Source organism: Nannospalax galili, unplaced genomic scaffold (assembly GCF_000622305.1).
Source record: "Nannospalax galili isolate Female #2095 unplaced genomic scaffold, S.galili_v1.0 scaffold879, whole genome shotgun sequence".
In the NCBI taxonomy this organism is placed as follows: domain Eukaryota; kingdom Metazoa; phylum Chordata; class Mammalia; order Rodentia; family Spalacidae; genus Nannospalax; species Nannospalax galili.
In genome coordinates this window covers 1,840,740-1,852,642 of record NW_008346261.1, presented here as the reverse complement: position 1 = coordinate 1,852,642, position 11,903 = coordinate 1,840,740, and the positions used below count along the sequence as shown (strand labels likewise).

General features: G+C 43.3%; 1 protein-coding gene across 2 annotated transcripts in view; it reads right to left on the bottom strand.

Moving 5' to 3' along the window:
* Tubd1 (tubulin delta 1) overlaps positions 1 to 11,903 on the bottom strand; it is a 52,666-nt gene that overhangs the window by 17,912 nt on the left and 22,851 nt on the right. For both annotated transcript variants that reach the window (XM_029568119.1, XM_008842661.3), the window contains 5 exons: positions 10,575 to 10,808; positions 9,738 to 9,885; positions 7,156 to 7,372; positions 5,542 to 5,773; positions 1,587 to 1,751 (listed from right to left, as the gene is read on the bottom strand). In XM_029568119.1, the coding sequence (XP_029423979.1) occupies positions 1,587 to 1,751; positions 5,542 to 5,773; positions 7,156 to 7,372; positions 9,738 to 9,885; positions 10,575 to 10,746 (934 nt within the window). In that variant the 5' untranslated portion in view covers positions 10,747 to 10,808. The remainder of the gene's footprint in view (positions 1 to 1,586; positions 1,752 to 5,541; positions 5,774 to 7,155; positions 7,373 to 9,737; positions 9,886 to 10,574; positions 10,809 to 11,903) is intronic.

Here is an 11,903-nt window from a genome sequence, read left to right as displayed (position 1 = left end):
GGACTGGCCTGGGAGCCTGGCTCAGGAAAGATGCTGGTCTAGGGCAGCTGGTGGCCGTGCCACCCAGAGATGCTAAGGCAGATGGGGCAGGAAGAGGCCCCAAGGACTCCTGGGGTCTGCACTGAGGAACTGGGTTGGTCCTGAAGAGAAGCCTGCAGTGTAGGAGAGAGGCCTGCAGTGGGTCTTGCTTTTCTTTTTTTAAAAAAATTTTGGGCTGGAGTCAGCAGTTCGGGGTCTGCACTGAGGAGCTGGGTTGGTCCTGAAGAGAAGCCTGCAGTGTAGGAGAGAGGCCTGCAGTGGGTCTTGCTTTTCTTTTTTTAAAAAAATTTTGGGCTGGAGAGATGGCTCAGCAGTTAAGAGCACTGACTGCTCTTGCAGAGGACCTGGTTCAATTCCCAGCACCCACATGGCGACTATGAACCAGCCTTAACTCCAGTTCCAGGGGAATCCAAAGCCGTCTTCTGACCTCTGCGGGCATTGCACAACATGGGTGCACTCACATACATGCAGGCAATACACTCATATACATAAAATATTAAAATTTTATTTTATTATTTTTATTTTATGTGTATGAGTGTATTGCCTGCATTTATTGGTGGGGGCATGCTATAGCACACAGAGGACAGCTTGTTGGGGATTGGTTCTCTCCTTCTACTATGTGGACCTGGGGCTCAAACTCAAGTTGCCAGGCTTGGCAATAAACACCTTTACTCACTGGGCTATGTCTTTGGCCCATGATTTTTTTTTTTCCTTTTGAGGCGGGTCTAATGTACCACAGGCTGGCCTGAAGCTCACTATGCATCTGAGGATGGCCTTGAATTTCTTATCTTCCTGCTTCTACCTCCCAAGTGCTGGGATTGCAGGGGCGTGCTTCTACCTCTGGTTTATGTTGTGCTGAGGCCTTATACACACTAGGCAAGCACACTTCAAATTGAGCTACAGCCCAGCCCCTAGTGACCTGATTTTTAAAGCTATATTCATATATTACTTTGATTAAAATAAAGAAGTGGTGAGTGGTGGTACACACATTTATTCCCAGCACTCAGGAGGCAGAGGCAGGCGGATCTCTGTGAGATTAAGGCCAGCCTGGTCTACATAGTGAGTTCCAGGTAGCTGGGGCCACATGGAGACCCTTTCTCAATAATTAAAAACAACAACAACAACAACAACAACATCATCAACAACAACAACAAAACCAACCAGGAGTGATGGCTCACATCTCTGATCCCAGCACTTAGAGGTAGAGGCAGGAGACCTCTCTGTAAATTAGAGGCTAGACTGGTCTATATAGTGAGTTCCAGGCCAGCCAGGGCTATATAATGAGATCTTGTCTCAACCCCCACCCCCCAAAAAATGTAATAAAAATATTTAAAATAACATGGCACTCATTTATAATGTTCTTTGTTTGGTCATGAAACTGTAAAGCAATTGAGAGGCCCTTTGTGGTGTCTCAGTGAGTTTCTGAAGGAGGCTCCTGGCCAGAAGAAAGGATCTTTACTTCAACTGACCCAAGCCACTTTATACTCAGAATTCTAGACAGGCACTTTTCCCAGTATGTGGGTTGTCTATTTTTATAATACCCTTACCTTCTTCCATCTTTGCATTAGAAATAAGCATCTGTCTCAAATGCTTGAGGAGGCCAGCCCAAGTAAACGTGCTGTATGCCAGAGAATTCTCAGACATCTGAGGAATATTACGAACTCCCAGCATCTTGAATTCAGGATGTGGGACTAAATGCTCCATTAAGTCTCCTGTCAAAAAAAGAAAGGCGTGAACTAAATTTACTGCATTCCACAATGGTGCCATTGGCTTCTTTACTCATGACCTGACAGTGTTTCTGGGTCAAATATGCTTTCTCGATAGCCAAAACTGTTAAATGTTAGAATGATAAATTTTCAGAGACAATGTCTACTGCAGACTACATCTTTGCTTCATTTTACCATGGGCAGAAAAGCACACTTGAGATGTATATGATGACTCAAAGTCATGATCTCAGCACTCAGGGGACAGGGGAGGCAGGAGGATTGCCCATGAGTTCCAGGCCAGCCTGGGCTACACAGTTCTACGACAGCCAAGAGCTACAAAGTGAGACCCTATTTGAAAAAAGGAACAAACAAAGCCAGGCATGATAGTGCATGCCTTTAAGCCCAGCACTTGGGAGGCTGAGGCAGGCAGATCTCTATGAGTTCTAGGCCAGCCAGAATTACATAGTGAGAACCTGTTTCAAAAAAAGGGAACAGGGGCTGGAGAGATGGCTCAGTGGTTAAGAGCACTGGCTGGTCTTGCAGAGTACCCCAGTTCAGTTTCCAGCACCCACATGATGCTAACAATCATCTATAATTCCAGTTCCAGGGGATCTGGTGCTGTCTTCTGACCTCTGTGGATATTGTATGCATGGGTACATTTAATACACAAAGGCAAAACACTCATACACATAAAAAATAAATTTAAACAAAATTTAAAGGAACAAATAAAAACCCTACACTTTATCAAAAAGGAAACATGAGCCCAGAAACCAAGAAATCGGAACTGTGGAACTGTGAGTAAATACTTGTTAAACCCCAATAAAACAAACAGGAGAGCTAATATGCTCTGCTTGTCATTCTGCATTCACCGGATAGCCCTAGAAATCATTCTAGATCTAGGCCTGGCACAGCTTGCTCTTCTAGCTGCTCCAGAGCTGAGGCAGAACAGGAGGCCCTTGTGAGCCCAGGAGTTCAAGACTAACCCAGGCAACAGAACAAAATCCAGTATTTAAAAAAAAAAAAAAAAAAAAAAAGCCAGACAAAGAAAGAAGGAGTTGCATGCAACAGTCTACAATACATGCATGTAGGGGTGGATAGCCTAGTGCACCACGCCCAGCTTAATGCCTTTTTTTTCTTTTTACAGTGCTGGGGTCTGACATGCTAGGCAGTGCTCTACTGCTCCTTGCTAGGTCTCCCTTCCAGTTCTCTTTAACTCTCACCTTAACAATTCTTGGACCTAGTTGAGACCCTAGTCCACTGACTTCCTGCCCTCGCAATCCATTAGTCTTTCTCTTTCTGGCAAAATCAGAGCCCAGGTGCAGGGAGCGACACCACATGGCAGCGTGGGATCTCTCAATCTGCCGCTACCTTTCTTTTTTCCAGAGTAACAAGGAAGCTTTATCCAAAGCAAAGCAATAGAACAGGTCTGAAAATATGCTGTCAAAAGAAACATTGGAGCAGGCATGGTGGCACACGCCTTTAATCCCAGCGCTCAGGAGGCAGAGGCAAGTGGATCTCTTTGAGATCAAGGACAGTCTGGTCTACATAACAAGTTCCAGGCCAGCTGGTGCTATGGGGAGTCCCTATCTCAAAAAGATTAAAAAAATAAATAAAAAGTAACAGTGGGCCACAGGAATAAGAGTACTCAATGCCCCTTCTGAATTTTCAATCATTAAATACAATTTCAGTTTACATCAGAAGCCCACATCACTTCTGTGAACTCCAGATCCATATACTTCTTTTCATGTACCAAGTGGAGTTCAGTGGTGGAACCTTTGCTTAGCATGTGAAGAGCCCTAGGTTCCATCCCCAGCAGTGCAAAAACACACTAAAAAAATACATTCTCCATCCAACAAGTTTTTGTTTTTGTTTTTTTTTTGGTTTTTTTGAGACAGGGTCTCCCTGTAGCCTCAGCTGGCCTGGAACTCACTATGTAGACCAGGCTGGCCTTGAACTCAAAGAGTTCTGCCTGCCTCTGCCTCCTAAGTGCTGGGACTAAAGGCCACCACACCCAGCTGCTATGCACAGTTTTTAAGTACTGAGAAGAGTGGTAAACAAACTCCATACAAATTCTGGTCCACTGAGGCCCAGTGACTCATAGCTTTAGTGCCAGCTATAGCTCCATCACTTGAGCCCAGAGGTTCAAAGCCAGCTGGCTGGGGGGCAGGGGAGGGAGTAGAGGGACAAAAGGGGTGGAGAGGAGACTGGGATAGGAGCTGTTTGGGAAGGACATGAAATTGAAGATAAAGATTAAGGAGCCAATTGCATTTACATGCTCTGAATTACTAAAGCACCACTTGAAGAAATAGAGCTACATAAAAACTGAAGAAGGAATCACAGTGGAAAACATGTAAGACAGAAACAAAAATGCTCAAGAAATACAGGAGAGCAAGGGAAGGGAAAAGATGATGGATGAAGCTCTCAAGCTGTCAGGCCAAGTGTCTTGGTTAGCTTTAACTGTCAACTTGACACTGAAAAGAGAGTGCCTAAGTAATTGTCTTTATCAGGTTGGTCTGTGGACAAATCTGTGAGGGATTGTCTTGACCAGTAATTGATATAGGAAATCCCAGCCCAACCTTCCTTGGGCTGTATAAGGAAGCTAGTTCAGTGTGTCAGAGAGCAAGTCAGCAAGCAGTGTTCCTCCATGGCTCTTGCCTGGAGCTCCTGCCCTGGCTTCTCTCAATAATCGACCATGCTACGGAAGTGTAAGCTGAGTAAACCCTTTCCTGTCTGAGTTGCTTTTTGTCAGTGTTTTATCACAGCAACTGAAGGGAAATTTGAACATCAAGGAAGAGAATTTCAAGTAGGGAGCTGTCACAGCAGGATGGGGGGCACACCTGCAACCCCAGCTGAGGTTGAGGCAGGAGAATTTTACCATTAAGTTTAGGCTAGCCTGGGCTACAAGGTGAAACCCTGTCTCAAAAAAAAAGGGTAGATCCCTCCCTAGCATGTGTGTGGCAGAGAGGCTAGATTTGACCCTCATACAGTAATAAATAAACAAGTAAATAAGGTGTCAAAGCCATGAGTGGTGACACAAACATATAATCCTAGAACTCAGGCTGGAGTAGCAGAAGTTGGAAGCTATCATGAGCTACACAGTAAGACCCTGTCTCAAAAAATAAAAGATATGCCAGGCATGGTGGCGCATGCCTTTTATCCCAGCACTCGGGAGGCAGAGGCAGGTGGATCTCTGTGAGTTCAAGGCCAGCCTGGTCTACATAGTGAGTTCCAGGACAGCTGGGGCTACAGGGAGACCCTGTCTCAAAAAGACAGAAAAAATAAAAAATAAAAAAGAGATGGAGATAGAGGGGGGAGGAAGAAGAGGAAGATGCTGTCAAGTAAAAATACCACTGGATATTTAGGTCAAGAGAAGTTAAGTGAGTCCACCAGGTATGGAGACTACAGACAGTCAAAACTGAATTAAAAAAACAGAAAGGGGACAAGGAAGACAGAAAGGAGATGAGATCAATTGCAAGGCATTAACAAGGGACAGTTCTAGCATGTACTAGGCCCTGAGTTCAATCCCCAGCACTTCAAGGAAGGGAAGAAGGGAGAGAGGCTTCTCAAATGATGTAGTTAGTGGGTATCTAGACACTCTTATTGTGTACTTTTGGAAAAATCCAGTAACTTCTCAGGACTTTTCAGTAAGACAGTTCAGAGATGAAGCAGATCTGAAGGAAGATTTCTGGGCATATCTTGGACACATCTCAAGGCAGAGGGGAGGAGACAGTGAAGAATAACTTTGAGGCTTTTAGAACAAAGACAGTTTTCTACAAATAACACAGGGAGTAAATACCTAGTGGATTTCTGCGGTAGTGGAATGAGCCTTCCGAAGAATAAGTAGGCTGGAACACACTTCCCAGCTGGTGTGCAAGAACTTGATTTATATTGCTGAAGGAGATCTGTTTGATATTCATCCGTTTGGCACAGATTTTGTGGACAACATCATTCTCATGAATGAGGAAAGCATCTGAAGACCGGTATAAGTGAGAAAGAGTCAAGATGGAGTTGTAGTTCTGTACAATAACCTGGAGAGAAAGAGGTTCAGAAACAAGGCGAAAGGGATCAGTGGTTGAGTGTAGATTCTAAAGGCATCCTGTCTGGGTTCAAGTCCTCAGTCTGTTATTATGCCTTTTTATAAAAAAGAGACTTAAGATTTTTATGATTTTTAAATATATGTCTGTCTGTGTCTGTGTGATGGTACGAGCACGAGCCCAGGTGCCTGCAGAAGCCAGAGGTGTCAGATCCTCCTGGAGCTGGAGTTATAGGCTGTTGTGACCCAGCCAACAGGGATGCTGGGAACTGAACTTGGATCCTCTAGAAGGGTAATCTGTGTTCTTAATTGCTGAGCCATCTCTCATTGACTGGTTACTTTCTAGCAACATGGCTTTGGGCAAGTTATTTCAGTTTTCTATGACTCACTTTCCTTATTTGTAAAATGGGGACAAAAACATCTGCCTCCTAGAGCTGCAGAGATTAACCACATGATGCAAGTGAAGTGCACGGTAAGGACTCATACACAGGCCAGCACCATCACACCTCCTTCCTGAATCGTTCTTATGGTGGTGTGTCTAACCTCCATTTGCCTTTCCTATTCAGAAGATCATTAGGAATTGGCAAGCATAGAAATTTCCTTTCAATGGAAAGAAATGAAAACCATTTGGAGGCTGGAGATGATGCCATGAACCCAACATGAGGTCAAGGTCCCTTCTCTGTATACCATAGCCAGAAAAACCAAGCCAAAAATATGTTCCTGAGAGAAGCACAGTCATCTTTAGAATTTATCACTATTCTTACTGCTATTATTTGGCTTTGGGGATGGAATCCAGGGCTTTAAACATGCTAAGCACATACTCTAATGAGTTATATCCCTAGCCATCATCTTTGGAATTAAAAAACAAAACAAAACAAAACACCTCAGCCAGGCATGGTAGCGCATGCCATTAAGACAGAAGGATCTTGAGTTGAAGGTCACCTGGGCTATATAGTAAAACTCTATCTCAAAAACAAAAATGAAGCCGGGCGTGGTGGTGCATGCCTTTAATCCCAGCACTTGGGAGGCAGAGGCAGGCGGATCTCTGTGAGTTCAAGGCCAGCCTGGTCTACATAGTGAGTTCCAGGACAGCTGGGGCTACAGGGAAACCCTGTCTCAAAAAAAAAAAAACCACCAAAAAAATGAAAAACAAAGCTAAAACCCAACTGAAACAAAAAATATTTAAAAACAAAGGATACTTTATATGTTTGGAAAAATATAACCAAAACTGAAGCATTTATTCATGTAAGTATCATATAATCAGTCCTGAAGCTATATCTCAACACTCTAAAGAAGGTGTGAGATCCAGTGTTTATTCATGTTCATTTCAACAGCAAAAAATATACAGTATAAAACTTCCAATTAATGTGTTCATACCTCACCAGTTCCATAAGGCCATATGATCTGATTCATTTTCAAAGAGTTGGAATACTGATCTTGTAACTTCTGTGTAATGAAGGCTCCCAGCCCTGATCCTGTTCCTCCAGCCATACTCATGATGACAAAAAAACCACTCAAGGAATCACATTTCTCCACCTCCTTTTGGATTAGGTTCATTATAGATTCTTCATGCCTGGGTCCATGCATGGAGTAACTATGCAATGATGAAAGGAACAAACACAAATACCTTTCAATTTAACAGGAGGGATGTGATGCAGAGGAAGGACATTTAGGACACAGAGGTCTTTTCAGAGCTTTGGGAGTGAGTCTCATGTAAGGTATAGGCACCCTGATTAACAACATTTAAAATACACAAGTTAAATTTATTTAGCACGTGAATAGGATAACTAGAAGCATGAATTTGCAGCCAGATATGGTGACACACACCTTTAATCCCAGCACTTGGGAGGCAGAGGCAGGTGGAACTCTTTGAGTCTGAGCCAACCTGGTCTACATAGTGAGTTCCAGGACAAACCAGGGCTACATAGTTGAAAGAAGAAGAGTGAATTTATAGAATCTAGAAAGTTCTCTTTTTAAAATGAGAATAATAGAATCCTTTATTTTATTATTAGACAGAGAGAGAGAGAGAGAGAGAGAGAGAGACAGAGACAGAGACAGAGACAGAGACAGACAGACTCACATGTCAGGTAGCCATGATATGTGAGTAGGCCAAAGGACAACTTTGTGGATTCAGTTCTGTCCTTCCACCATATGGATCTCGGGGATTGAACTCAGGTCATCAGACTTGGCAGCGGTTGTCTTTACCCACTAATCCATCTTGTCAGTCCCATATTTTCTTGTGACAGAGTCTCACTATAAGCCCAGAGTAGCCTTGAATTCATGATCCTACATCAACCTCCCAAGTGCTGGGATTCGAGTAGAGAATCACCATGCCTGCCTGGCTACCCTAGTAATTCTACTGTGCAGCAAAATTTGTAACTACTGCCTCATAATATTTCCTAGAACTGGAATGCCAGACAAGGATTTATTACATTGGTAAAATGTTAGTTTGCAGCATGACTGTGAAGTGGGCAGAAAACCTGGCTGCAAGAGATCCTAGTTTCATCAATAGCCTTTACCTGAAGCACAGGCAGAGACAGAATGAGAGCTGCTGCTAGGTGAGGTCTAAATACTTATTTAATTTAGTGGTATTGGGGTTAAACTTAGAGTCCCAAACATGCTGGGCAAAGGCCCTACTGCTGAGCCATAGTCTAAGCACTTAAAAAAGAATATATATATGTACATATATGTATATATACGTGTGTATATATATATGTATATATATACAAACATATATCTATGTATATATATACATACTTTGGAGATAGGATTTTGCTAAATTGCTCAGGCTGACCTTGAACTCACTCTGTAACCCAGGCAGGTACTGAACTTAAGTAGCTGGGATTATAGGCTTACACCAACAGTGTTGGCAAATTCTAAATATGAAGAGAGGATTAAAGTTTCTATCTAGTAGCCAAACAAAGCAAAGTTGACCCAGTACCCACATGGCAGCTAACAACTGTCCGTAATTCCAGTCCCAGGGGATCTGACAGCCTCTTCTGTCCTCTGCAGGCATTGCATGACATGCGTGCACTTACCTACATGTAGGCAACACACGCATGCATATAAAATAAAAATAATTAAAAAAAATTTTTTTTTTTTTGGTCTTTTTGAGACAGGGTTTCCCTGTAGTCCCAGCAGTCCTGGAACTCACTATGTAGACCAGGCTGGCCTTGAACTCACAGAGCTCCACCTGCCTCTGCCTCCAGAGTGCTGGGATTAAAGGCGTGTGCCACCATGCCTGGCATAAAATAATAAAATATTAAAATTTTTTAAAAATTATTTTTATTTTATGTGTATGCATGTATTGCTTGCATGTATGTGAGTGCACCCATGTCGCACAATGCCTCAGAGGTCAGACGAGGGTTTTGGATTCCCCTGGAACTGTGGGTGCTGGAAATCAAACCTGGGTCCTCTCAAGAGCAGTCAGTGCTCTTAATTGCTGAGCCATCTCTCCAGCCCCTAAATTTTAATTTTTTAATTATATGTATTTATTTATGTGGGGGAGCACACATGTCCCATGGCATGTGTGTGGATGTTAGAGGACAATTTTCAGGCATAGATTCTCTCCTTCCACCATGTGGGTTCTGGGGATCAAACTCAGGTTGTCAGGCTTAGAGGGGAGCACCTTTACCCACTGAGCCATCTCATCAATTCCAATTCTAAATTTTATTTTATTTTATTTTTTTATTTTTTGGTCTTTTTGAGACAGGGTCTCCCTGTAGCCCCAGCTGTCCTGGAACTCACTATGTAGACCAGGCTGGCCTTGAACTCACAGAGATCCACCTGCCTCTGCCTCCCAAGTGCTGGGATTAAAGGCGTGTGCCACCATGCTGGCCCAATTCTAAATTTTAAAACAATTTCAATGTGCTTGTTGTATCAACTATGCAGTTGTAACTATACTATTATTTAACTATGTAGTTGCAACTTAATTGAAAATCCTGAGGAATTATTCTTACCCATATGCCCAGTTGTTCCCAGAACCTTGTTTTTGACAGAAGCATGCATGCTGACCATATTTCCATCGGCTAGCCTGGGCAGCTTTTGAGAGTGTTTGATTGATAACTTTAGGTTCCATGTCAACAAGAACAGCCCGGGCAATTGGAACTAGAGGGGAAAAGAAAGAAAAAAAATTCATATATTATAGGTGGGTAACACAGAACATAAAGTGCTAGGCCCCCTGGGGTATATTCCCAGCCCTAAATCCAGGAAAAAAAATTCAGGGGTTGTAGGTAGAGTGCTTGTATGGCTTTCTGAGGACTTGGTTCAAACCCCAGCACATGAATGTGGGGAGAAAAGCAGATGACTTTCCTAGTGAAATGGAAGGGATGGGGTTTAGACACATGCTAAGAACCAGGCTTTGGAGGCTGGAAAGATGGCTCAGAGGTTAAGAGCACCGGCTGTTCTTGCAGAGGATCCTGATTCAGTTCCCAGCACCCACATGGCAGCTCATAGCTATCTGTTACTCCAGTTCCAGGGGATCTGACACCCTCTTCTGGCTATGCAGGCGAGCACATAGCACGCAGGCAAAAAAGGAGTACACATAAAGTTAAAAAAAAAATCCTTGCCAGGCATGGTAGCACACACCTTTAATCCCGGCACTTGGGAGACAGAGGCAGGCGAATCTTTGTGAGTTCAAGGCCAGCCTGTTCTACATAGTGAGTTCTAGGCCACCTGAGGTTACAAGGAGACCCTGTCTCAAAAGGCCAAAAAAAAAAAAAAGTCCTTAAGGAAAAGAGCCAGGCTTGGAAGAGGTTCATGTTAGTGTAAAGGAGAGGACTGTGGGCCACACTTACTTCCATTTTTCTCCTCCCTGAAGAATCTTTCTTTGCAAGATGCTTGATATGCCTCATTCTCTCTCTTAGAGCAGAGTCCCTGGGAACAGTGTGAGTCACTAAATAAAGAATCAAACACTTCAAAGCCAATCTGGTTGCCACACTGACCAAGCTGCACTGTTACTATTGACATGCTGAGCCACAACTGGGCCTATTCTTTTTTTTTTTTTTTTTTATAAAAGGTTAGTAGAGAACCTATAACAGAAAAACATACAGATTAGAAAAATCACATTACTAATAAAAACAAATAATATTCTATATGTGTTAAACGTACATCAATAAGGGGCTGGAGAGATGGCTTAATAGTTAAGAGCACTTGCCGTTCTTGCAGAAGACTTGGGTTTGGGTCCCAGAACACATATTGGGCAGCTCACAATCTCCTATAACTACAGTTTTAGGGGATCTGATGCCCTCTTCTGGCCTCCTCAGTCATGGCATACTGTGGTACACATAGAGACAAACAGGCACGCACACATGCACACACACACACACACACACACACACACAAATAATTTTGTTTTGCTTTTTTGAGACAGGGTCTCTCTGTAGCCCCAGCTGGCCTCGAACTCACTATGTAGACCAGACTGGCTTCAAACTCAATGAGAGCCACCTGTCTCAGCCTCCTGAGTGCTGGCATTAAAGGCATGTGCTACCCATGCCCAGCTAAAATGAATTTTTTTTTTGATACGGGGTCTCCTTGTAGCCCCAGCTAGCCTGGAACTCACTATGTAGACCAGGCTTGCCTTGAACTCACAGAGATCCACCTGCCTCTGCCTCCCAAGTGCTGGGATTAAAGGCATGCGCCATCATGCTTGGCTGGATTTCTTAACTACCAGCTGGATTTCTTAACTACCTCATTGTAACCCACTTAAAATCTATATCGGACCACTGTGCCTGAATTCTGGAGATCAGCATTTTTCATCTAGCTTCCTCCCCTGACCCCCGTGTGTCTCTCTGTCTCTGTCTCTCTCACATGAGAGGACCACCAGAGTAGAGAGGCTCTAGGAGATGTCTAATATGAAAAGAACATAGACTGGACGTGGTGGCACACACATTTAATCCCAATTCTCAAGAGGCAGAGGCAGGCAGATCTCTGTGTGTTCCAGGCCACAGGGGCTACAGGGAGACCCTGTCTCTAAAAAAGGAAAGAACATAGGAAGGCTGGGAGTATCATTTGCATGTGTGAGGTGCTAAGGTCAATTTTCAGCATGGGGAAAAAAAATAACATATGGTATTTAAAAAAAGAAAAAAAAAAAAAAAAAAATATTAAATAAAAAAAATTATAAAAAA